The 27,034-nt window shown below is 33.4% G+C and overlaps 1 protein-coding gene across 2 annotated transcripts; it reads left to right on the top strand.

The window, feature by feature from the left end:
- The first annotated feature begins 10,788 nt into the window (after positions 1-10,788).
- On the top strand, positions 10,789-26,705 carry LOC131846729 (uncharacterized protein DDB_G0283697). Of its 2 annotated transcripts, none has more exons than XM_059196112.1 (5): positions 10,789-11,039; positions 19,030-19,832; positions 24,155-24,277; positions 24,696-24,878; positions 26,318-26,705. In XM_059196112.1, exons 1-5 carry the CDS (start codon positions 11,019-11,021, stop codon positions 26,619-26,621), a joined length of 1,434 nt encoding a protein of 477 aa, XP_059052095.1. In that variant the 5' UTR covers positions 10,789-11,018; the 3' UTR covers positions 26,622-26,705. The 2 variants fall into 2 exon arrangements, with proteins under 2 accessions (XP_059052095.1, XP_059052094.1); XM_059196111.1 differs by having other exon boundaries at positions 24,149-24,277.
- Positions 26,706-27,034: the final 329 nt, after the last annotated feature.

Below are 27,034 nucleotides of genomic sequence, written 5' to 3'. Positions count from 1 at the left end.
AACCCTAGCGGTGCCCTCAGAATAAAGTCATATCCGTCAGGCGGGAGTTGGCCTTCAGCCGCTCCATAAGTCCTTCCGCGGGTTTGGAGTGCTATCTGCACTTGCCCCCTATCGTCCGGTGAAGCTGTAAAGGCCAGCTGTGGCTAACAGCATTAGAGTAGTCCGAAAAAAAAGTAACATTTTTATTTGCAACTGCGAGTGATATACAAGCTAAGGGCCCACATTATAAACGTCACCATATCTATACATGTAATTTTTTTGTGCCGTTTATACATTTTTTTATTTTGTATTCCAAAATATATATGTATTTTTTTTCTTCATAACATTCTTATTTGTAACAATTACACGTATTCGTAACAATTTATCTTAGTGGATATGAATAGTCTTAAAAATATGTTTTTTGTAATTTTACCGCAATTACTTATGTTATATTTTATTATATATTAGATACCCGCCTCGGCTTCATACGGATGGATTACAAATCTTTTAATTTCTCGGCTTGTACTATAGTTTGTATCAAAGAAAGAAAAAGAAAGAAAATAGTTTATTTGGTACGAAACAAGAATAAAAAATAATTTTTAAATTTAAATTACATACATTATACTAGAAGACACATATATTATACATATAAACCTCCTTCTGAAATCACTCTATCTATTAAATAACGGCATTAAATTTTTCAATCTATATTGCTTTATTTTTTCCTCGTATCTTGTTTTAATATCGTTGCAATGAAGCATTACAAAAAAAAATGGACCAGAAAATATTTCACGGAACCCTTTCATGTATATAGTTCATTGCCATCGCGAGTTCAGTGTCCATCTGTATGATAAATGACTTAGGCATTGTGTGTGCAAATTGCTTCCAATTCGGTATTGATATATACATCCCCGTGATAGTGTTTCTTTACACTACATTACACCTTTGTAGTGTAAAAAACACTGTTCTGATGAATGTACTCCAGACTAAACCGGATTCTCTAATGTGGAGTGTAACCTTAATCCATTTCATCATCTAGAGAGATGTGCTTAATCCATTTCATGATCTGGAGGGATCTGCTTAATCCATTTCGTCATCTGGAGGGATGTGTTTAATCCATTTCATCATCTAGAGAGATGTGTTTAATCCATTTTATCATCTAGAGGGATGTGCTTAATCCATTTCATTATCTCGAGGGATGTGTTTAAATGATTTCATCATATAGAGAGATGTGATTAATCCATTTATTAATCTAGAGAGATATGTATGATTAATCCATTTCACCAACTAGCGATCTTCGCAACATGTTGCTAATATTGGTTTCTTTTGAATGAAGTGGATGAAACTGCGATGTGCCACGCACGCTAAACACAATTTATTATTGTACTGAAAGACTTTATAGTGATGTCTAATTAATATCCAAACTGTTCTATAATATTTATTAACGTTTTAATCATTCAGAATCTTGAAAACTGTACATAGTGTTATAAAGGTTTCTATAGTTTGACATCTTATGTCTGCTTGAGTGGTATTAAGTATTTTAAAATATTTTTGTGAGTATACTGTTTTAAACTTGACGCGGTCATTATTTATACGTATAATTAGTAAAAATCACGGGATCTTACCACGTTTTATATTTATTTGCTGAGTATTTTAATAGACCTACACATTTTATTCACCGTTCTATCTATTTTTTAAAGGCTGATAATGGAATAGCGCAGCCGCTTGCGCTAAATGTATGTAATGGTCAGGCAGCCCATCATGACAAATTCGCTATGAACTTATCATGATGGTTTCCAGGGGGAACCATGTGGAGGTCAACCTGACTTGGTACATGCTATTAATGGGGTTATTAGTCCATATTAGTAACAATTGCCTCGATTTCGATTCCTCGCAGGGTATAAACATTTGTATTCATGAGTATGATTGTTTATATAGGTCTGGATGTTATAATAAAAAGAAAAGGTAACTATATTTATCATTTATCCGGTATAAACAAACACAAGCTCTGCTTAGCTTGGGACTAAATGGCACGTGTGAATTCTCTGATATAATTATTGTTATTAGAATTACAAATACATTCTACAGTTAAACCCAAGTTGGGACGGCTAGTTTAAAAATCACATACCGAATTCCCTGTGTCGGTATATAAAATGTATGTCACTCCACGCTCCTATTAAAATATCGATCGATTGTCAATCAGTAGTCGCTGGTGTGTACGTCGGACAATGGACTTGGTCGATTCGACGCCGATTTGTCAAAACATATTACAGGTCACACGGGGTTACGTAAGGGTGAACTTAAAGTTTAAGGCTGAATAACTCGTTCTACTTTATTCATACTTGTATAACAATCTCATCGTATATATTTCTATATTATTTGTATTATGTTATTGCATATTTATTTTATAAGTTATTTATTTATATATTATGTAGAATGTATATGTTTATTTTATATATTAATATGATTAATGCTTCTACTCCATCATGCGCCATCCACCACCTTCTGTCTTTTCTCCTCTACCCCAAAGGTTGTCTGGAAGAGATCGCATAAGCGATAAGACCGCCATTTGTACCCATATACTAAATATTGTTTTCTTTTGTATATTTGTTTTTTTGTTATTATGGTGCAATGAAGAATAATAAATAAAAAAAAAATAATAACTAGAGACCCGTCCTGGATTCGCACGGATGTGTTACATATATTTGAATTTCTCGCCAAGTTCTATATTATAACACGCATGTATTATACATATATATATTCCTCTCGAAGAACTCTATCTATTGCTGAAAACTGTATTAAAATCAGTTGCGTAGTTTAAAATATGTAAGCCAACAGACAGCGGCCGAGACTTTGTTTTATATGTAACTAACTACTCGTTCCGACTTCGCACGGTTATATATATAAATCTCCCTTTAGAGTCACCCTATCAATTATAAAAAGCGCCTCAAAATCCGTTGCGTAATTTTAAAGATTTGAGCATACATATGTAATGAAGATAACAATAATTTCTCCGGATAATCACACGCCACTTTTTTTTTTTTTTATTGGGTTGTTTGGGCTATTGTCAGATGTGTAGCACCTGTAGCACTGCGACCTACATAGATCTATTGTGCTCGCCCTTTTCAGAGTTCGCTACCTAGACCCGTCAGGGACAAGAATTGAAGGATATTCTTAGGAGCGATCGTTTTTATCTCCTCGGGAAAGAGTGTAAACTTTCCAAAGGAGATATTTCGTTTATGCATGAGTGGGCTACAACCACATAGGATGTGAAGCGGCGTTTCCTCTTCAGTTTGGCAGAATCTGCAGATACTCACACGCCACTTAGTCCCAAGCTAAGAAGAGCTGTTATGTCTGTCTGTATCTTTATCACCTACGAGTATAAAACAATGCATATTCTCAGACCTACTAAATGTACCCTCAAAAAATTGGAGTTGCAGAGGTGTCCAATAACAAACACACTATGTGTTTGTTTGCAGAGACTCATATTGATGGTTTTATGTGCATTTAAAAAAATATATTAATTTCGCAAGTCCTTATATTTTAGACCCTTTGCAAATTATCATTACAATCTAGGTAAGATTCGATATTGGTTAGATGGTGTTATGTCTTATAAAACTAAAGATATAAATTGAAACAATATAAATTACATAATTTATATTGTTTCAATTTAAACTAATATATAAAATTCTCGGGTCACGAAACTCTTCCTTGCAATACTGCCACCTGACTACTGAGGTTTTTATGGTCATCTTTATTATATATATAATATTAATTTTATATTAAATATAATAGCGCTAACTAGATAGGCATAAATAATTTATATTTACTTTTTTATACCCTCAGGGACATCTATTAACTATATCAATCAGTACGAAGAATAAGTAGAAATAATAACTGTATGTAATATTTAAGGTCAGAACTATTATTCTCTATGGTTACTACTATAATAAGTGGAGGATCAATGTCAGAACAATAATATCTGTGGGTCGACCCTGAGGCTGTATAGTCGGCCCTTAAATTAGTAAATAAAACCAGTTTGACATAGATATTGTTTCATTTTTAATTTAAGAGTTGCGCACTCGTCTGTATAGCTCTTGCCATTTCTCACGGTTTTCGATCATGCTCTTGAAATGTTGAGACAAAACTACTCCAATTTTGTTCTTAATCTGCTTGATATAACTTGGTCTTCCCTTTACCCTCTTTTCTCCTTATTGTTCTTTCAATAATAATATTCATAAAATCATCGCGTCAATACGTAAGTTACCTTACTTAATATCGAAATAAGTACCTGGCTTCTTAAAGAAGTCATTTTCTCGGTGGGACATTTTGACTATTCGATAGGTATATATATATTTTTAACAGAAAAACTAACTCATAATAATTGCTATAGTTAAAAAGATTGTCAAAGAAGAATAGGCCTAAAATTAATATATACGTAGAAAAAGACGTCTTAACAATTATTTGCTCAGTGATAAACACTTTAACCAAAAAGAAAAGAAAATTATCTGACCTGTTTATAAGGATGACCTTTAATCCTAATCTATAAAACTTGTAAATCCTAAAAAAAATGGGGATTTATGATTTGATATAAAAATATTTTGTTCCAAGTGAATAGAGGCGTTAACGTAGAATTAAAAAAATAGAAATATTTATTGTCTATGCAAATATTTTTGCCGCCAAAATAAATGTCATTCCGTATTTTTTTTTATTTATTAGGCATAGGCGAAGAGCGCACAGAGTACGACGGCCGTCACGGTGTTCACACGACCCGTCGCCATCAGCCGTGGGGCGGGCACCATCCGCTTACACTACAAATTATATACCTACATATAGTCAGTATTGTCACTATAATAATGGTTTTGATTTATAGATGGACATGATTTCAAGACAGGTAGGTACATTACTTACTACATTTTGTCATAGGACCATAAATAATTCATTTTAAATTTATTTAATGTTCCTATAATCATAGTTGTCTGATGGATGACATGTCTATACACGGTGTAGCGGTAGATAAAGAAAATAATTTGAAACCCATTGTAGAGTAAAATTAATATAATTTTGTGAAGTCTGTATTACAGGTTAAAAAATATACTTATTCATATTATGATTACTGTCTCTGTGATATTGGAACGGTATAATATGTAATAGTAAGTAAGTGGTGACTGTAGTATATATGATAGACAAGAGCGAGAAAGATGTTTGCGTTATGACAATTATTTCTTTCTTCTTTGTCTATTTTTAGATCTTTATCTAGACTTATTGCTAATTCATTAGAATATTTTATCGTATGTGCTGATATAGCGTGATATAGCATCAATTGCTTCTGTACCGTATTAATCTGTAAATGTAATGTGTATTTCTGTATGTCCGTTAGTTTTTCACGACTAAGATGACAGGATCGACCTTAATCTTCGGATAGTGCAAAACAAAATGGCCGCCGCTGTCTGTTCGCTTATATCTTTTAAATTATGCAACGAATTTTTATGCAGTTTTTAACATAAGACGGAATGATTTAAGATGAATGTTTGTATATATATAGATATATATATATATAATCCACCCTATGCTGCTGCTACCAGTGATATTTAAAAAAGCAGATTAACTCACGAGAAGTTAACTAATGATTATTAAGTTTCTTTATCTCATTCAATAGTAGATCTATTGAATGAGATAAAGAAACAAAAATGTTGTAAAGCATAACAGAACGTGTGTGCTTACGCACCTTCCTAATATTTAATTGATAGTTGAACCGCGTGCCACGGTTCGCTGGCTATCAAAGCACATAATGACGTGTTGGACACGCTCCCTCGCGCAACTGTTTTCGGCCACGGGCCGCGGCTTCTGTTTACTTGTCATACGGTACGATACGATACGTGAGAGATTCGTACTTCTTAGCGTACAAACGAATCGGCGCGGCGTGCGGGTGCAGGGTCTATCGTGTGGCAGGGAGGGATACTCCGAATAGATTCTTTAGATACGTTGCAGTATAGAATCCACTGCAGTTAGAGACAGGCCCTGATATACGAGCGACATCCCTCTAGAATCTTCTAAAATTAGAAGATTGTAGAGAAATGTCGCTGGTATACTTCTCGCTCCCACGTCTGCATACAAATTAACCATTTAGAAGGGATCGTGATACGAATATTACGTACTGTAATAAAATTACCTTGTTGCAAACCTTTTTCTTTATAGTTTTCTTTATTCCTCTGTCATTATCACTTTTATAGATATTTAAAGAAAGAACAAAGGAAAGAATATTTACTGATCTCACTTAATTTACAGTATTAAAATATAGTACTAATGGTCCGCCCAATCTTCATTCGGGGGCTTATAACTTTATGAGTTTCGTATAGTCATTTTGGATTAATCAATGTATTAAACAGTGAAAAAAAATTAAAATAACAATGCATAAAAGATTAGACTACGGTCGTCAAAGTATTATGAGACGTCGGTGAAGCTGTTGGTATTATATTTTATTATTATTTCATATGTATGTCAACCTATACTATTAGTATTACCTGTGGCATTACACCGGAATACTTAGATATTACAGTCTAAGCTTCAACCGAATTCACATAACTTTGTGATTGTTGTTTATTTAGTCTCTCTTTAACCAATTCTCTAAAACCGCTATCCAAATAAAATATAATCTCATTATTTTGCGACATTACAAGAACAATGGAAACAGTATTTGTAACAATAGGGTTTCCTCTTCCTCCTTGCTAAAGTTCGTAGGCTCCTCAAATTATGTTAACATTATGGTTTCAGATTTTTTTCAATCCGTCCACTTAGCATATCTGATTTAATAATAGACGACAAAAAGTATGCGTCTATTGTGTTTATTTACTGGCGAGTTAGTGAAGTTTTGAAATAAATATGCATAGGTACTACTTATTGTAATCACAGTATAAAAAAGCTACTCGTAGAATTGTATAATATGTGTATATAAGCTATTGGTAACAATATACAAAATTTTATACTGTGATTACAATAACTAGTATCTATGCATATTTATTTCAAAACTTTCTTCTATTTTTTGTTCTTCTCGGCTCTCAAAAACCTTTTTTATTTTTTACTAGATGTAAGTCATCTAGTTAGGAGCTCTAACTCCGTATTATCATCACCTTAAATAGTTGTTTAGTTTTTCTGTAATTCTTCATGCATTTGTCTATTCCATTCTGCTCCGTTCTGTTATATTAGTCTGTGAAATTTAAATTTTTAGCTATATGGGAAAAAGAAAATACAAATTTCACCAATTTGTCTGGGAAATTTTCAAGGATCACAAGGATCCTTTAACTTCAAGAAACATTAAACAAAATAGCTGCTCCTGTTTCGCCGTTTTTAGCAAAGTATTTAGCGATTCATGTTTTTATGTATTAAAATTTTAAATAACTCCTAATTTTAAAGTCTTATAGTCAAGTTTAGTGCGTATTTTTGAAATAGGATTCTCATAAAAATTCTTATTATTGTATATATAATCGAAGAACAAAATAATTACATGTGACGCATTATGCGTTATTTATAAGTTAATTAGAATTAAATAAGTAGTTATTATTGCTGCTATTAGCTATAATTTGTAACCAAAAAAAAAAACAGAAAATTGTCTTATTAGTGAATACTTGACGAGATTAATTGATTACACTTCCATTAAAGGATATAATTATAGATGGTTTTTATACTGTTAATTGATTTATAACAGTGTTTTTTGTTTAGCGACATTTTAATCTAATAGTATTTTTTGTGTATATTTTATTTGTTGATAAGTTAATAATACAAATATATTATTTAAATAAAATTTATACCTACATATAGATAGATACTTAGATACTTATAAGGTAAATGCTAGCGCTCGATAATTAATGTAGATAATCGTTTAATTTTTCAATAAGTATTTTCTCCCGTTCTTACATGTAAATGGTTCTAAAGAAAGAACAAACTACACTCGCGAGCAACCAAATCGACTCAAGCGCTACGCCTACATCAAACATTGTTCTAAATAAAAGTGTACAACATTTAAATAAAAATAATATGTCATATGACATACTATTATGCAACTGATAAGGGTTAAAGGGCCACGGGGATTTTTATAGGGGTACAGGGTAGCGCAACTCGCAGGTAGCGTAGTGAGTAATTTGTCCCATACGCCCTAATTGTGCAAATTAACATGTTGGTACTTGTTTTATTTAATGGTGTTGATGTTTTTTTAAAGCTTAGGTTTCAAGCTGTCAAGTGACATATAATTTTTATTTAAATGTTATATACTTTATTTAGAAACAATGTTTGAATATAGAGGTAGCGTTTGAGTCGATTTGGTTGCTCGCGAGTAAAAATATCCGACATTTTTATGTAGAGAGAATAATAATGTACATTGAGTTAGTCATAGAACGGAGACCCCTCTTCAGATCGAACCCCCGTCTAATATTTAACTGGAATCTCGAATCTCGGGGATGGAAATTATAACGGCCGAATCGAAGTTCGAACCACTAGCGGTGCCCTCAGGCTAAAGTCGTATACGTGAGGCAGAAGTTGGAATTCAGTCCACATCATACATAAGTTCCACCCTAAGACTGGAGACCTAAACTGTTCAGTTATATTCCGTGGTACATAAAATGGTACCTATATTATATCATAGTACAGTCTATATTTGTAACACTAAGTAGATTTTCCAAAACCTCCTGTCTCACCAATTTCAGTCGCGAAACAGGTTCCTTTGTACGTTGAAGAGTCGAGATAAAGCAGTAAAGAATAGAATAGAATAGAAAATCATTTATTCAAATAAACTTACATTGAAGCACTTTTGAATAGTCATTACGTTTTTTTTAATCTACCGCTCGTTCGGAAAGCTGTCTCATCACAAGAAGAACGAGCAAGAAACTTGCGTGTTGCTCTTTTAAATAATTTTATTATTACTTTACATTTTTAAGTTTAAGTGTGTGAATACAAACCACCAATTAGCACTAATTCAATTAAATACTCAAAAAGAAAAAATATTGAATACATAACCAACTGGTTAAACAATTAATAAGAGGAAATCAGTCACAGTGATTAGAACAGACCAGTCCCTACAAGCAGCACCCGTTCACGAGTATGACGGATGAGCCAGCCATCACTGCGCTCGACCATATTTTAGGGAGCCCAATGACCCGGCCCACCACGCCGCCACAAGTCTGGACATTTTAGTGAGCATGACTACTCAAAACACTAGACCACGTCAAAGCTACTCACAATTGCCATCTGATAGTTATAGTATTCACATTTTACATAAGAATGCATGCGGCAATTAATACAAAAACCGCTACGCTTTCATATTTCTAAAATCAATCAATTAAATCAAGAAAGCAATGAGAAAATAAAATTATAACGTTGTATGCTAATAAACTAATTATTTACTTGATATGTTGTCATCTATGAATTCGTCTATCCTGTAATAGGCTTTCTTACATAAAATTACAGGTAACTATCATATGGGTCGTATACTTGTTTGCCAACGTCGTAGTATAAAAAAATGAGTGTTATCAGAAGCGTCAAATAATTACGTGATGTCCATGTTCTCGTGTATATAGGTGTCAGTTATCACTTACCATCGTGTACATAAAAAACATTCTAGGAACTGTGACTCACAGTGGTACTGGTGGTGAAATAGATTACAAAGTTCCGCCAATTAAATTGCATAGTCTCATGTATGCCTGTTGAAAATCGTGTATTTTTGAGGGAAAACTATTTTTGAGAGCTAGTCATTTTTACACATACTTCTGCCATCAAACACCCTGCCTTGTAAGCAGTGTTTTGGTTTGGAAGGTGAGACATACAAATGAAATTACAAGGTAAGGATGACTGACACATTAGTCCCCTTGAATCCCCCGTCCCTGTTGTGTTATCCCCACGCATTGTCAGCATAAGTGGTCGGGTCAACAGGCGACACATGACAGCGTGATGTCTGTGGTAGAGCTATTAATGGCAATAGTTGTCAGTGAGGTGAGATATAAAAGTAAAATTATAAGGTAAGGATGACTGACACATTAGTTCCCTTGAATCTCCTTGATGTCTTATCCCCACGCGTTGTCAGCATGTGATCGGTCCCAGAGGTGACACATGACAGCGAGATATTTATAGTAGAGTTGTTAATGACAATGGTTGTCACAGTGGTGAGATATAAAACTGAAATTATAAGGTAAGGATGACTGACACATTAGTTCCCTTAATCTCCTTGATGTCTTATCCCCACGCGTTGTCAGCATGAGCAATACTATAGCCGACACATGACAGCGTGATGTCTATAGTAGATTTGTTAATGGTAATGGTTGTCAGTGAGAAAGATATAAAAGTGAAATTATAAGGTAAGGACGACTGACACATTAGTCCCTTGAATCCCCTGATGTTTAATCCCCATGCATTGCGGCATGTGATAACAGGCAACAGATGACAGCGTGATGTCTGTGGTGGTACTGTTCTTGGCAATGGTTGCCAGTGTCCATCAGGTAGGTCGTATACATGTTTGTTATTCATGTATAAAAGAAAGATTATTTAGTAGACGGAAATACCGTACGGTACATTACAAAATCGTACATTCACTCTCATTACATTTCTTCTAAAGTAATAACATAAGTTCAACACACCTTATATTTTACCGTTGATCCAGACAACAAAAAAAGGAAAAACACAGAGCATCAGATGTAGCAGAAGGCTTTAATATGTTCAACTTTGTAGCCCTCGGCATATAGACGGATGGACAGACAAAAAACAAACAATTACTGTAATTATTATAAGCGGAGGGCGCATGCGCAAGTGGTCAGTCCACCATAGGCATCCGTGCATCGCGCAACCCGCGCATTGTTCTATATTCAAAAATTTAAACACCAGTCTTTTGTCATTTTACTTTTTTTGTGTTAATATCATAAACTATATAGAATGTAATTTTAGTACGTTTTCGATTATCAATTTTTTCTTAATAAAACTGGTTTGATAACAGTGCTTTATTTTTAGCAAATGATGGACTATAATTTATAGCATTGTTTCAATAGAATTTGTTCGTTATGGAAAAACAATGTGCTTTGGTAAGTGTGTGTATATTTGTTTTTATATATTTATTAAATTACAAATTTCAGTACATTGTCAATATTTATTGCTATTCAAAGTTCATAATTGTTTAAGATTATCACGATACTGAGGTAGACTGTATAACATAGTCTGCGTGAGTACCTTCGTCTATACTACTACCTATTTTACCTTGTAAGCTGTGCTTCGGTTGAAGTGTGAAATAGATCAATATTAGATGATAAGAGGTATGATAATTAGTCCTCCAGAATGATACACCAAGAGTGGTATACAGGCGTCACATGATAACGTGATGTCCATAGTGCTGTTCATCTTACTAATACTCGTACTATAAACGCGGAAGTTAGTGTTTGGATGGATGAATTGTTACTTTTTCACATAATTTCAATAATATAGCTTATACATCAGAATAAAACAGGCTATAAAGATCATGCAAGTGAAGCAGCGGGCACGGCTAGTGTATAATATATAGAGGATGGTTATCACTTACCATCAGATTGGTCCTCAGCTAGTGTGCCAATCTAATTTAAAATAAAAACAATATGGAAGATGTTTCTGTAAGGTATGGATGAATTTTGGGTTTACAGATATCCACTACATCTAATAAAGGAAATACAAAGCTAAAGGAAAGGCATGTTTTATTAATGATATTGAATAGTTTCATAAAAAACGTGAAGAAAATCTGCTAATAAATATAGGACGTCCTCGGAGGTCGATCGGTTCAACACATCGCCTTACTTTCGGTAGACGCAGGTTTGATTCCTACGCACAGTACAAACATTTGTATACAGAGTACGTGTTTGTATTGGTTTGCATGTTTTCTATGTGTATAATATGTATGGATTTACAAAAAAAATTTTGTATTTCTATCCGTTATCCAATACCCATAACGCAAGCTCTGCTTAACTTGGAACTAGATGGCGTCAACTGTTATAATTATTATTCAAAAAGTATACCTTAATAGGTATTTTTGAATTCAGGTAGACAGATCTAATTGATCATTAATGGTAACTCACTTTGTGTTTCCATTTTAATAACAAAAATAATCTACATATGTAATTGACAATAAAAATTGCACGTTTCTAATGTTTATTAATAAATGTGGGACTCATAGAGCAATAAAATTTATTTTTAAACCTGCCACGTACGACCTGTTAATGGCAATATTCCCATAATCTTTCATCTATTGTTTATGGTTGCGCAATTATAAAGTGATTATAAGTAACGGATGTATGTACATTAGTTAACATAAACAATATAAATATATTGCATGCATTCGTAGCTAAACTATCCAATTTACATAATTGTGAACAAACTTGTGTATTTGACTTTACCAGCGTAGTAGGGTGAATTAATTTAAATTGTGAATTATTTTACAGATAAAAACGTTATTCAAAAATCATTTATTCGTGTCGGACACTTTAACCGCTTATGAACGTCAAATTTTTAATATTATAATTTTTTCCCTACCGTCCAGTTCAGTATATAGATCCAATTGACAAGAACTGGCAAGAAACTCAATTGAATTAAACTATTTATGAAGTAGTGCCTTTTTTTGTAATGGATAGTCTAACTCCTATGAAAATATAAAAGTAAAAATAACAATTTAAAATTGTCTTATTTAATAAGACAATTTTAAATACGTATCTTTCTTTACTTCGAAACTTCTGGGTTTTGGTCGAAGAAGAGAACAAGCTTCTTAGATTTCTTTAAATTCACCGTGCGAGAGACAGGTCAATCATTTGGTAGAGATCCCTCTCTGCCAAATGGTTGACCCGTCTCTCAGAGCAGTTCCTGAGACTTGTGACGCGAGTGTATGTTTATGGGGCTCTTTGCCGACGTATAGCCACACTCACCTACATCACTCTTGTTTCTCTCCTTGCCCAGAAAAGTCTGGTGGGGGCCTGCTAGTGCACCTTTAGATACACGTCTTTAGTATGAAATTTCTAACTTAAAAAAAAATATTCGCATAGGATCTCTTGTGCATGTCATAATTTTTTAAGATTATCCCTACCGTCCAGTTCTGCTGAAAAAGCTTTCTGTGTATGAAATCTAAAGTCGAAATAATTTATTCTTATCGAATATTTTAAGGACGTAACAGAACGCACGTATGCACGTACATTTTTATAAGTATTTTTACTCAAGTTATTAACTGAGCGTTACTTTTTTACAAAAATTTATGAATTTAAACGATCTGATATATTTGGAACTTTTTTCATCGGTTTAAAAAAGTATATCATTATATTAACACGTAAAGTAAAAACTTAACACCCCTTTTGAGGAGTATGAAATTTCGCATATAATTTATATAAAGAAGGAATGCAGAATCATAATACATTTTTTTTTAATTTTTAATTAGGTATACGTAAAAAATACATAAAAACAATAAAAAACAACATACACATGTATTCACCACATACACTGTGCGTGTATGTGGTGTATACATGTATGTTGTCTTTGACAATAGAACCTTAATAATGTTCAAACTTATAATTTACTTTAATTATGGTCGAATTTCGACCACTGTGCGACCACTAGTATTCATAAAACTGACTGCACCTAATTCGATCAATCACATTTGAACATTGTTAAAGAATCCGTCAATAGCTGAAACAAAAATAGAATTCGCTGGCGAATTGGTCACGAAGGGCTATGTAAACTGAGTTTATTTTGTAATGGGTCGGGTTAATGTGCCCCTTAATACGGTTGAGTGCAATGATGGTTGACTCGTCTGTCATACTAGTGAACGGGTACTATTTGTGGAGACTGGTCTCTTGCGGTTACGGACACTCATTAAATATTTCCTTTTGATAATAATGCAATAATATATGCTAGTGGTCATTTCATTCGCCCTAAATCAGGGGGCATTAAAAATGAATCTGTATTTTTGTAATCATGTACAAATTCATTTGAAATGAATAATTGCCGAGTTTTCTGTTAGTTCTTCTTGGTTCGAAAGCAACCTGAACTGACGGTAGATTTGACATATCATAAGAGTCTGTAATAGACCTACATGAATAAGAAAGAAATAGAAATAGAAATAACCTTTATTCAAATAAACTTAATATAAGCACTTTTGAAGTCAAGTTTTTTTCTACCGCTCATTCGGAATGCAGACTCATCACGAAGAATGAGCAAGAAACTTGTGTGTTGCTCTAAGAAAAAGATAAATCAATTGTGATTGTCACTGATGGCCTTTCATCCTCCAATGATGATTGGCTAGAGTATATTATACAGCCCCTTAACACAGGCAGTTGTTTTTTTCTGCCATATTGCTGTTGTCCGCAGCTGGCTTTGACAGCTTCACCAGACGATAGTAGGCGAGTGCAGTGGTACTCCACACCTACAGAAGGAATTATGGAACGGCTGAAAGCCAGCTCCAGCGTGACGGATACGACTTGAGTCTGAGTGCACCGTAAGGGTTCGAACCTCGGCTCAGGCCGTCGTAATTTCGATGTCCGTTTGGATTGGACGGACGATCGAGCTGTACCATTCCAGTGTCATGCTTCAAAAATACCTAAATATGCGGCAAGGAAGTATAATGAAAAGATCCATGACCGTATTCATTTCCTGGTTTTTTCATTTCATACATTAATGATAATATTATAAACAATATAAACGTCATCAAATTAACATATCACATGCATGTAAATCCAAAATCTAATACTATCACGACCTCTAAATACAATGGGATGACGTCACAGCTGGTAGAACAAAACGAGGAGCAAAATTCGTCTGATGTGAAGGCTACAGAGGTCTAATTACTATTGTATTAGTACTACAGGAAGGTAATCATTTTATGGGGCACCCCAATTATGTGTACTTGATCTCTTGTTACAGTCAAGTTCAGTAATGTCACTATTGTTTTTTATATTATATTAGGTACATCAAAGCTTGGTAGATTATAATAATTATAGTAGCAGATTTATACCAAATTTATAAAAACTGTATGAATAATAACATGACGCGCACAATTTTGTAGCATCCCGAATTTATTTTAACTAGTAATCGAAATTCGAGCATAGTTCATTTAAATTATAAGTTTTTATAAGAGTAATATTACGGTTCTACTGCTAACTATAGAGAAATAATATTAAAGCCAAACAATAATAATCTATTCTTAATTTGACCACAGACAAAAAATAAACAAAAGAATATATGTGTCAAATACTTGGTAGTCTGTGTTGTTGTATTTTTTTATTATTTTATTATTTTTTCCCTATATAATCTATAAGTGAAGGAAATTTCATATTCCTTTATCAACGATAACTGTAACGTTTTTTATTCACGTATTAGTATAGTGATAATATATAAAAACTCAAAGCTCTGTCAAGATAGTGACGGGCCACTAATAATAAAAAAAAAATTATGTATATTAAAATATTTTCAATAATAAATTATCAAGCTCTTATAAACAATATCGCGAACTCTTACTTCAATTAATCTTATTTATATAATTCTCGTGTCACAATGTTAGTTACTATTCGTCTCAGAAACGGTTTGACCTGAGAATATCTGAGAATCGGCTACTATCTATTTTTCACACCCCTAAGTGATAAGGATTGTCCAAACCTAATTTTTTGTTTTTTTTTGATGAGAGAAAATTATAACACCCATAATTTTCACCCTTCTATCACCAACCCCTATTTATTAATAGCGATTTTAATTTATATGGCAACAACGTTTGGGGGTCAGCTAGTATATAATTATATATATAATTTACAAATAAGCAGGCGAGTTTTACTATATACTATAATATAACCTATGGTTGACTGATAGAAAATGCCGCATGGTGTTAAGTCTGCCAAATGTACTTTACTATATTTTGTATACTGTGTGCATTAAAGTTAAATAACAAAATAAAATAAGACAAGACCCAAGCGAGCAAGGGAAGGAGTAAAATTAAAAAAAGTATTGTATTAAAGTATTGTCATTAACGATGCATAACAATGTCGCGAACTCTTACTTCAATTAATAACTATATACGTTCTTATAATGTCCATGACCAACTTGCTCATTCATTCTTCCTACACCTTACTCAGTACAGATTTGTGAGTACACAGTTCTCAATGGCCCCATAAATTACTTTCAGCACGTCAGTTCATTTTTAAAGAACAATACAGAGGTACATATATTGGGTGTGAACTGTGGAATTAGATCTAAAACGATAACAATGTAAATCTTAAAAAAAAACTATGAAAATGATAAAATATATAACGACTACTAAGAGAATGACATGAAAATTCCCAGAAAAAAAACGAATATAGCCATAATTCTTCAATTTTTGGTACTAATATTATAAAGCTGAAGAGTTTGTATATATACAAACTCTTGACAAAAGATTGACGAATTATGGCTATATTTGTTTTTTTTTCTGTGAATTTTCATGTCATTCTCTTGGTAGTCGTTATATATTTTATCATTTTCATAGTTTTTTTTTTAAGATTTACATTGTTATCGTTTTAGATCTAATTCCATAGTTCACACTGTCTGAGCCTGTTGCTGTTTTAAATAAATCCACATTAATAAGGATTAGGCACGCGACAATCAACATGGAAACCGCTACACTATTCTTTGTCCAGTTAGATAATATTGTCTGTACTATGAATATTAACTTTCAAGGTAATGATAATAATAAAACAATACGGAGGTACATGGACTGGGTGTGAACCATAGGACTAGATCAAAAACATAAACTTAAAAACACATATATCTTAAAAACTTGCTATTTGAAAATGATAAAAAAATGTATACAGAAATGACACGTACTAAGAGAATGACAAGAATAAATTACAGAAAAAACGAATGGTAGAAATTAACCACAGTTCGTCAGTCATTTATTTCTCTATTACCACAGTGTTTGTCTCTATTACCAATGGGTAATTAATTTATACATATAAATAAAATTGGAGTGTCTGTTTGTAATATTAAAATAACAGTTTTTTACTACATGCATGTGAATATAAATACGGAACATATACCAAAATAACATTTTTTACAAAGCTGTTTGTTCCGGCTAATATCTGAAATTTCACGAAAAAATCACGGACCGATTTTGAAGGGACTTTTTTTGGCAGGTAGCTGATGTAATAAGGTGTAATTTAGACTACTTTTATTTTAGAAAAATAATTATATTCCCACGCGGACGAAGTCGCGAGTACAGCTAGTTTTTTATAAAACAATACAAAATTCACGCTACAATTGTAGGAGTCCAAGTATGTTTATTTATTTATCTGGAAATAAATTATCACATGCAATTTCCCATCGTCATATTAGACAGGCCGCTCGCTAACACGGAAACTGCAAAAATAGAAACATCAAGTTATTAATTATGTAAAAAAAACATAATTAAACACGAGTCAAACTCGTTTACATCATTAATTACTTCATTTGTTCATATCTTTTTATAAACGTTACGTAGTCAATTATTTACATGTGTAATAATTATAATACAAATGTAAATTCGTTAAGATATTCTAGCAAAAGTACAATACAATAACAATAGCTGCGGAAATATAGTTACAAAAAAGTCATTTGAACTCAAACCAAAGAATTTATAATTTGCTAGCGACTTGCCAGTGCTTCGCAATTACTGTATTACAAATTTTAGAATTTCTTGCCTTTGCTATGTAATATTATGTTATCTGTGCCTCTGCTATACATACTATGTACGGATTATGCATATTCAAGAGGAAGGTTTCCTCTGGACATATGTCCATCTTCATATTAAATCCTAAACTAAAAAGATGGCTATTGAAAAAAAAATAAGAGAGTGAGAGAGTGGTTAATAAGTAACAATAGATCCATATTATAGGGCTTGTAGTTCAATTGTGATTAAAATAATAAAGTAGTTAAACAAATATGTACATTGGTATTCACCAATATAAAACCTCTGTATCTTCTATTACATATATAAATAAAATAAAAACAAATTATAAAATCAGCATAATGCTGATGTGTAAATTCGTAACAACCAAATTCAGTGACAATAAAGGACGTTTGTCACAATCCTTTTCACCCACACAATGTGTCACAAGCCTTACGAGAGAAGAAACTTGTAACACCAAAGCAGAAACTCTCATTATCATGTAATTCGTTGATACAAATTTATATTCTAAAAAAATTCTTAGTTTCTTGAAAAATACCAGAGTTATTATTTAATGTCTACGCACTTATAATAATAAATAAAATAAAATGTAATAAAAAATACAATAACAAACAAATTCACACCGTACAAAAAAATAACTCGTGCTGATATCACTATCAGCATCAGCAATTCACACATTAAGTTCACTCAAACACCTAATGGTGACATTTATATGAGAAATACGCATGTCTTAAGCACAATTGATAGAATAATGGACAATAATATCAGAAAGACGCGGACAAGGAATGCAGCCTCAGCAAGGGCATGACTGAATATTATTTTTTTAGTCAGGTAAACTCTAGCACGTAGCATAGCATAATTCTTGCTATTTCGTTATTCTAAATAAACAACAGGCAAATATCTTCTTACTACAAAATACTATTAAAAAACAATGAATACAAATGTGCTTAAATTTAAGTTTATTTGAATAAAATAGAAAAAGAAATAATCTTTATTCAAATAAACTTAATATAAGCACTTTTGAATAGTCAAGTTTTTTGATTCTACCGCTCATTCGGAATGCAGACTCATCACAAGACAAATGAGCAAGAAACTTGTGTGTTGCTAAAGATTATTATCAATCTTATTAGTAAAAATTAATATTAATCTATTCTATGTATATTTACTTGTAACTTATAACACAGGAATTGTATTCTTATTATTTCATTGATAAAATAAAAAATTACAACAAGGATATTTTTAATCAGTCCTCTCTATGTATTTGTGGATATTGATCGAAATAGACTCCCTATCTACCTAATATCCTAATCATAATTCCTAGATAAACGTAGATTATTTTTTATTAAAATTATTAATCAATTGATTAACTTCTCTTGTTCCAGATTTTTCTGACAATTTTCCACCTCCAGTCATCGATCAACGCTGCAGAGACAGTTCTATCAGCTGTCTTAACACCTGACGAGAAGCTCCTTAGCCGTCAAAGTCGGAGCTACTACGACCCTCGATACGGCGTAGGCCGACCGTACGATCTCGGTCGTCTTTACGATCCACGACCCTATGACCGATATTACGATAGCGGTCGATTAGACTACGATCGACCACGCTGCGGTCGTTGTGATGATAGATACGATGATAGAGATGATGACAACGATCGGAGACGCGACCGATACGATGATGACCGGCGTGTAAACCACAGGCCGACATACGGTAACCGATATGACAGGAACAAAAGCGATAATGACGACGACAGAAGATACGACACCGATAGAAACAACGGAAACAAAAACGGAACTGACGATGATAACGATTCGGATAAGAAAAGGCCTTATGATGATAAGGATAATAGACCGAGTGGGAGCAAGAGGGGTGATAGGGATAGGAATAGAAATAGATACGATGACAGAGATAGATATAGGCCAGATTATTACGACAGGTTCTTGAGAGATCCCTCAAGAGATAGAGATAGGAATGAGAGACCGTATTATGATGACATATATAGAGAGAGAAGGCCGATATATGAGAGGGATTACGACGGATATGCCAGTAGATATGATGGGTACGCAAACAGATATGATGGTGCTGCTTACCCTAGTTATAGAAGACCAATTTATGAAGGGTATGACAGAGGATACGATGATGGTTATGGAGGTTATGGGCCCAGTGCTGGCCGGGGACCTCACGATAGGTAAGTGAAGCTTCTTTAAAAATCTATAGCTACTAGCATCTTATATTTGTACCATGTATTTATGTTATCTTTTTTTATCTACGAATTCATTAGATTTTTTTGTTTTATAAACAATATTCATTCATTCATTCATTTATGTCACCCGATTTATGAGACAGTCAAGTCCATGTTTAGGTCTTTAATTAAAATATAGTCAGATGTTTAGTCGGAAAAAGGTAACTGATAGTATGTCAACTAATAAATTATTTAATTCCGACTAATTATTAATTAAAATATGAACTTAATAAACAAAAAAAAAAAAAAATTAAAATATTCTTTTCTATTTCTACTAAATATCTACACGATGCCCTTAAATATTTCGTATAAAGCACAGATTTAAATATATTTCTTCATCAAACAATGACTTTCAGAATAACATTAATTTTGTAGTCTGACAAAATCAATATAACTACTTAATTTAATTGTAATATCTCGATCCTGGCTGTCTATAATTTATGGTACACTTAACGTATCATTAGAGTTAACTTAGTAACATATGCTTTCCAATATTTATGGATCTGTTCTAGCTGAGTCCGCGACCTATACCTTTTTTATTTGTAAACCGATTGGAATAAAATAAACCTTACGGTATGTAAATATATTAGTGAAAATCGCACTTAAATTATATAATCCTTTATTAGGAATAGCGGGCGCAATTGCGCAAAAGATGTTAACTACACACATATATAAAGTGTTTGTTTAGTGGTTAATAAAGTTAGGCACTTTATTGTAGTATATAATATAATAATAGTCCGTTTTCTCATGTATCTTATCTATATTTGACGACCTCGGGGGTCTAGCGGTCTAGCACACCGCTTTACGTCCGATGGTCGCGGGTTCGATTCCTCGCACAGCACGAACATTTGTATTCATGATTATGATTGTTTGTATCGATCTGGGTATATTATGTATATATTTATGAAAAAAAATATTTATGTATTTGTATCAGTTATCTAGTACCCATAACACAAAGTCTTAACTTGGGTCTAGATGGCGCTGTGTGAATTGTTCTGAGATTATTATTATTATCTTTCAATCTATCATGTAAAGACAATGATCAGTTATATATAGTTTTATTATACAGTTAGTATAGTTGTTACATTAGTTTTATTATTAATAAATCTATGCAGTATTTTTTGGACTAGAAGCCCCTAATGCGAGGGGTCCTGTACCTACTGTCCAGTCTTGTAAGCATTATCCTACTCCGCTAATGTTTACACTTCACCACCAATGAATGTCATATAGTCGGAACTATAGAACTTAATAATATAATGGTCGATCGACGTTTTATGTAAAGATAAACAAAAAAAATCTGATATTCATTTCGTGTTGTGTTCAGTTATATTTCCGCTTGGTATAAAACGCACTTAGTCATTAGAAGAGAAAAACTAAGTACCTGTCTACCTATGTACTGAAATTAATACTTTTGTTTTTTAGTAATCGATAAATCAATATCCTTGTCAGAAAGTAGTTCACTATTGTCTTTACAGAACCTAATCATAGAGCATAATTTTTTTTTTTTGCATTAGAATTGAGATAAAAGCAAGACTTTATACAACTATGTTTCATTTAGAAATTATTTCAATTACATATTGATACATTATGATTGGTTTATGCAATATATAACGTAGGTATTTCTTATATTGATGAGCTAGGTTTCCGAATGAGCGGTAAATTAAAAAAATGTAATGACTATTCAAAAGTGCTTCAATGTAAGTTTATTTGAATAAATGATTTTCTATTCTATTCTATTGTTATGGCTATAGCTTTTTATAACTCTATAATTATAAATCTCTATAATACTCATTATGTTAAATCTTTCATTTGTATTTACATATGTCCTTTATTATTATCTTGGCCTCTCATCACTTAAAAAGAAACGGTTATAGATTACATTCATACTCCATCATTTCTATTACTACAAGCAATTTAAAAGTGCAGATTTAGGTAGGTAAACAATCAAATATGATTGGCGCAAAGGTATTACAAAAATTGATCGGTTAAACCTTGTTCTGACATGCACAAAAAATTCGGGAAAAAAACGGTTAGTCGCAGTGTTTTGTGGTGATACATATTCTGCAAGTTGGCTGCAACATTAGTACAGAGTAGTCATATACAAAGTTCAACGCCCGTAAAATCGACAATACCTACCGTTACATCTAAATAATGTCGAACATCAATGAACATACGCTTTCACCTAAAATTGTATATCACACGTGCTCAATACTCGGATAATGGTATAACTATTGTAAATTAGATCAACCCAACGGTCATCGGAGATGGCCAATTATTTTCGCGCCATTATTGCACCACACTGACGCCATTGTGGAAATGAATCAGTATATAATAAAAAAATACTCTCTACCTTAAATCTGGTGTGATGTTAGATCGAATAGAATATTAATTTTAGGGAAAAAACTAAATAAGAATTATATAAAAAATACTGTCACCAAATTATAGTGATAACTTGCTCAGTACTATTTACATATACAAACTAAGATATCAGCATGTAAAATATGGCTGAATTCTATTTTCAAAAGTATTAAAGATCTCTACAATAATACCGCTCGTGTGTAAACGGGCCCGGTCCCTAATTTATGGCAAAATTTAAGTATTTGATAATTATATTTCAAATTGCAATAAAACAATCAACAAACAACTTTACAACAATATTTATTCATCAATGTATTATTTAAGTTTCTTATTGTGAATAATATTAAATTATAATTATTATATAGGTACTAGCTTGGTTTCACATGGGTGTCCTTGTATTACATATATGTATAAACCTTCCTCTTGAATCACTATTGCTAAAAATTGTATTTTGTATCTTGCTTAGTAGACTAAATAATAATATTGTACGTTTTACAAAAGAGACATATTTAAAATAATTATTAGGTCTAAAGATACCTATATTCAGACGTAATCGAGAAGTTCTTAAAAATACATTATACGGACAAAGTGTTAACTAACGACCATAGACGAGATTATCTCCATCAAAATAGCAACAATAATTCTATACAATTATCCAATTTGTAATGCAATCTTGACACGTTTAGACACATTACGAGGTATAAAGATACCGCTACTTAAAATACCTTTTGGATTGTTCGGATTAATTCGCGAACCGGTATTTATTTTTTCCGCCATCTTGTTTTCCCGTTGGCTGACCACCGGTTGAGTACCCCTAGGCAAAACGCGGGCACTGAACTTGCTTCCTGGGTGATCGAAATTCAAATAGAGGTCATAGAACTGAAGATAACGTTTTTTCGTTGTTCTAATTTCGATTTAATTAGCGATAAACAAAAACAGTTTTATTTAGATTTGTTGATGTCTAAAAATGAATATTCCATACATCATTTATATTTATTGAATTGACTGATACAAAAATATACATGAAAAATGAATGTCCTAGGCAGAGATTAAATAAATAGCTGTCACTCACGTGATTAATGTATTATTAGGTATTCTAAAAATCTTTACATTTTTCTAATATACATAAATAACTTTTTTATAGGTTACCAGATAAGTCAGACCCACTTAGAGTCTGACTTATATGGTACTTTAAAGAACCAAAGGACTATATTTTTTTTTAATACAGCAGCCTGCTCGGTATTACCGCTTACGCTCTCCTCCGTATTACGCTGTTAGGGCTCCAGTGAGGGATGAGAAGGATAAGCATGATCAGTTCTGTTAGCACATTATGGCGAATTGACTATATATTAATAGTAACGATTTCCAAGGGAACTCGTGGAGGTCGAATGGACATAGTAGGTTGCTAGCAATAGGGTCGCCCCTGGAGTCAGAGTCGTGGCCGAATGCTAATGTGACTTTGGGACTCCGACAATAACGCTCATAGGTACACTGTACGGTCTTATAGTGAATAAGAATCCCACACATCCCCTCGTCACCCCTCTGACGTCAGAAGTTGCCAGAGGGGTAACCGCTGAGCGGTCGTTGAAAGATTATGCTAGACCCATTTTTTATACATGGCAAACAAGCATACGCCCCATCCGATGGTAAACGGTTACCGTAGCCTATGGACACCTGAAAGACCAGAGGTGTCACATGCGCGTTGCCAACCCTTCATATACCCGTCTTGAAAAACTCAATGCTGTAATCTCTTGAGAAAGCGTCGGCAGGTAGTTCATACCACAATCTAATTGTACGCGGGAGAAAGCTCCTCTGAAACCGCACTGTCCCATTACTAATAACCCTTCCATCTTCCATCCTCTACCACTATATTGTAATGACAGTCAGCGTATACCAACTATCAGTTTCAGGCCTTGGGACGAGACGTACCGAGGACAAGCGGGATGGGACGCCGGCGGCAGGGGATACTACTTCGCATCCGGCCGGCCTGACTCCGCTCCCGCTACAGCCTGGGACAGACCAGGATATGCTAGGTACGATTTTCATTTGTCAGTTCTTAAACCAACTTTATTTTTTTCTGTATTATTGCTACCATATATCAAGTGAACCGTCAAGATGATGTACCTGATGTATCTATTACCTATAACACAAGCTCTTCTTACCGTGGGATAATGGCGCTGGGTTAATTATCCAGGATTATTTATTTATTTGTACTTCAGAAGCTAGCGTTATAAATGCATTTCAAAGTAAAGAATAAATATTTTGTAATTTGTGGTGAACTGTGTTGGTGACAATTTTTTAAAATATGACTTTTTTTATAATATTGTCACCAATAAATTTCAAGTTGTATCAGTCGTCTAGTACCTACATACATAACACAAGCTCTGCTTAGCTTGGGACTAGATGGCGTTGTGTGAATTGTCCAGGGTTATTATTATTATTTATTTACAGACCACAAGAAAGCGGTTGGCAGAATGTGGGTTACAATGGAGGTGGATACCGCGACCCACTGGAGTACCGAGGCTCGTTGGGATACGGACTGGATGGCGGCTACCGGCAGGACGTCAGCACCGGATACGGACAGGTCAGCGGCTGGCAAAATGTCGGCGAGAGGAGACCTTATAGGGATCAGAGGTGGGTCTTATATATACATTAATATTAGTTTAAAAAAAATAAAAAAATATTCATGTAGGACATTTTTTAATTTCTTTTTTTTAAAGTTAGTATATTTATACATTGTGAACTTATGTAGGTGTCTATTATATGATAACTTTAAGTGAAAATCTCGTGCATGAAGTACTATTGCACGTTCGTTATTGAAGTAATCGTTTAGTGGTACGTTAGGCTTTGCTCGATAAATCTGACTAAACAGATGTTTTGAATTTAATTATAGGTAATTCCAGTATATCCTTCGGTATCTTATTGTAAATTTTGATGTCCATTAACTTTAAATATTCTTAAGGTATAAAGGCTCAATTAAAAGATTCTTAGGGCTGTGTCTTTTTCAAATGTAACAGGGATTTATCACGATGGTTTCCAGGGAGAACCGGGTGGAGTTGACATTGCTAGCAATAGTGACCCTATTGCTAGTAAACTAGTCCACATTACTAACCACCTACCCTTCACCCTATATGGCACTATTTGTTATCTTATTATGGATGGATGTTTGATACTCTGTCACGCAAAAACTATTGTACGGATATTCATGAAACTATACAGTAATATAGCTTATACATCTGAATAACATATAGGCTTTTTTTTTTATACTACTATGGTGGCAATTAAGCATACGGCCCATCTGATGGTAAATGGTTACCGTAGCCTATGAACGCCTGAAACACCAAGGGTATCACTTGCGCGTTGCCGACCCTTAAGAAACCTTAATATACCCTTCTTGAAAAACCCCATGCTGTAGTCTCGTGGGAAAACCTCGGCAGGAAGTTCATTCCACAATTCAAGTGTACGCGTGAGGAAACTCCTCTGAAACCGCACTGTTCGGGACCACTTAGGTTACAATTTAGAAAGATATTATGTAAATTGGGCGAAATATAATGACAAATACCAAGTGTGATGCAAACGAAGTTCCGCGGGTCAACTTGTATGTAATATATACAAAATATATAACGGCGGTTTCGGTAGATCTCTGAGGCCAATTAAAGAATACGTAATCATAATATTTTAGACCTCTGGAACAGATAGCAGGTCACGTGCTGACGTAATCTGCACGTAGTGGTGTATATATGCCACGAATGTCGCTTACCATCAGATGATCAAATCAAATCATTTATTCAAATCAAATCAAAATCGGAGGGCTTTTTCGGTTAGACTTCCTACTTACCATTCTACTAATCAAGAAAGTCGGCTGTTTTGATTAATACCAAAAAAAGTGTTGCCGATTCTTTGTACCAATTAATACATGTTTATTTTTGTAACTAAAAGGAAAATAAGTAATCGCTTACAGAAATAAAATTAAGCATGATCAATTCATTAGCAATGTTACATGTTAGTGGCTTAGTATAGTATATATTAATGGTTTTATATATTGTTAACACAAAATGCAATGTTTATTTCAGTGGCGTGGCGCATCTTGATGACCGCAACACCTACCCGTCCCGGGATACCCAAAGTTCTGGATACGGTCAACGCGATACCCAAAGTTCTGGGTACGGTCAACGCGATACCCAAAACACTGGTTACGGTCAAACCAACAGGCAACCAAGCAATTATGGACAACAAAACACATATCAATCCAGCAATATAGCAACTGGTTATGGACAAAGCAGCAGTACTACACCAAGCACTAGTTACCTATTCCAAAGAGAAGACGAAAGGGTGACTACGAAATCAGCTGATGAAACCACCAAAGCGCCATCTTAGTTTGTTATTTTTCTGTAGACTATGATTTTATGGTCATTATTTTTTTCTTTAATTTTTTAAACTAAAGGCTCAGTAGCCAAAGTCTTTAAAAAAATAAAAATAAAAGGTCTATGTTCATATTTTGAATATTTTTTTAATGCTTCGTAAAACCTCGTTTCCATTAAAATAAATACAGGCCCGTGTTAGTTAAAAAAATCCTTGTATGACACTGTATATCCATGTATGTATGTTGCCTAGATTAGTTTAGAATCGGCAACGGTTACGTGACACCCCTGGTGTTACAGGCGTCCATAAGCTACGGTATTACTATCAGTTGGGCAATATGCTTGTTTGCCATCATCATAGTATAATAAAAAAAAAGTTTTGCATCACAAGAGACAGTTCTTAAAATGCAGTGTTCATGACATCTATTT

This window comes from Achroia grisella, unplaced genomic scaffold, assembly GCF_030625045.1.
Source record: "Achroia grisella isolate CSIRO2021 unplaced genomic scaffold, CSIRO_AGI_Agris_v1 utg512, whole genome shotgun sequence".
In the NCBI taxonomy this organism is placed as follows: Eukaryota; Metazoa; Arthropoda; class Insecta; order Lepidoptera; family Pyralidae; genus Achroia; species Achroia grisella.
The sequence above is the reverse complement of the archived record's forward strand: the minus strand, read 5'-3'. Positions and strand labels throughout refer to the sequence as shown.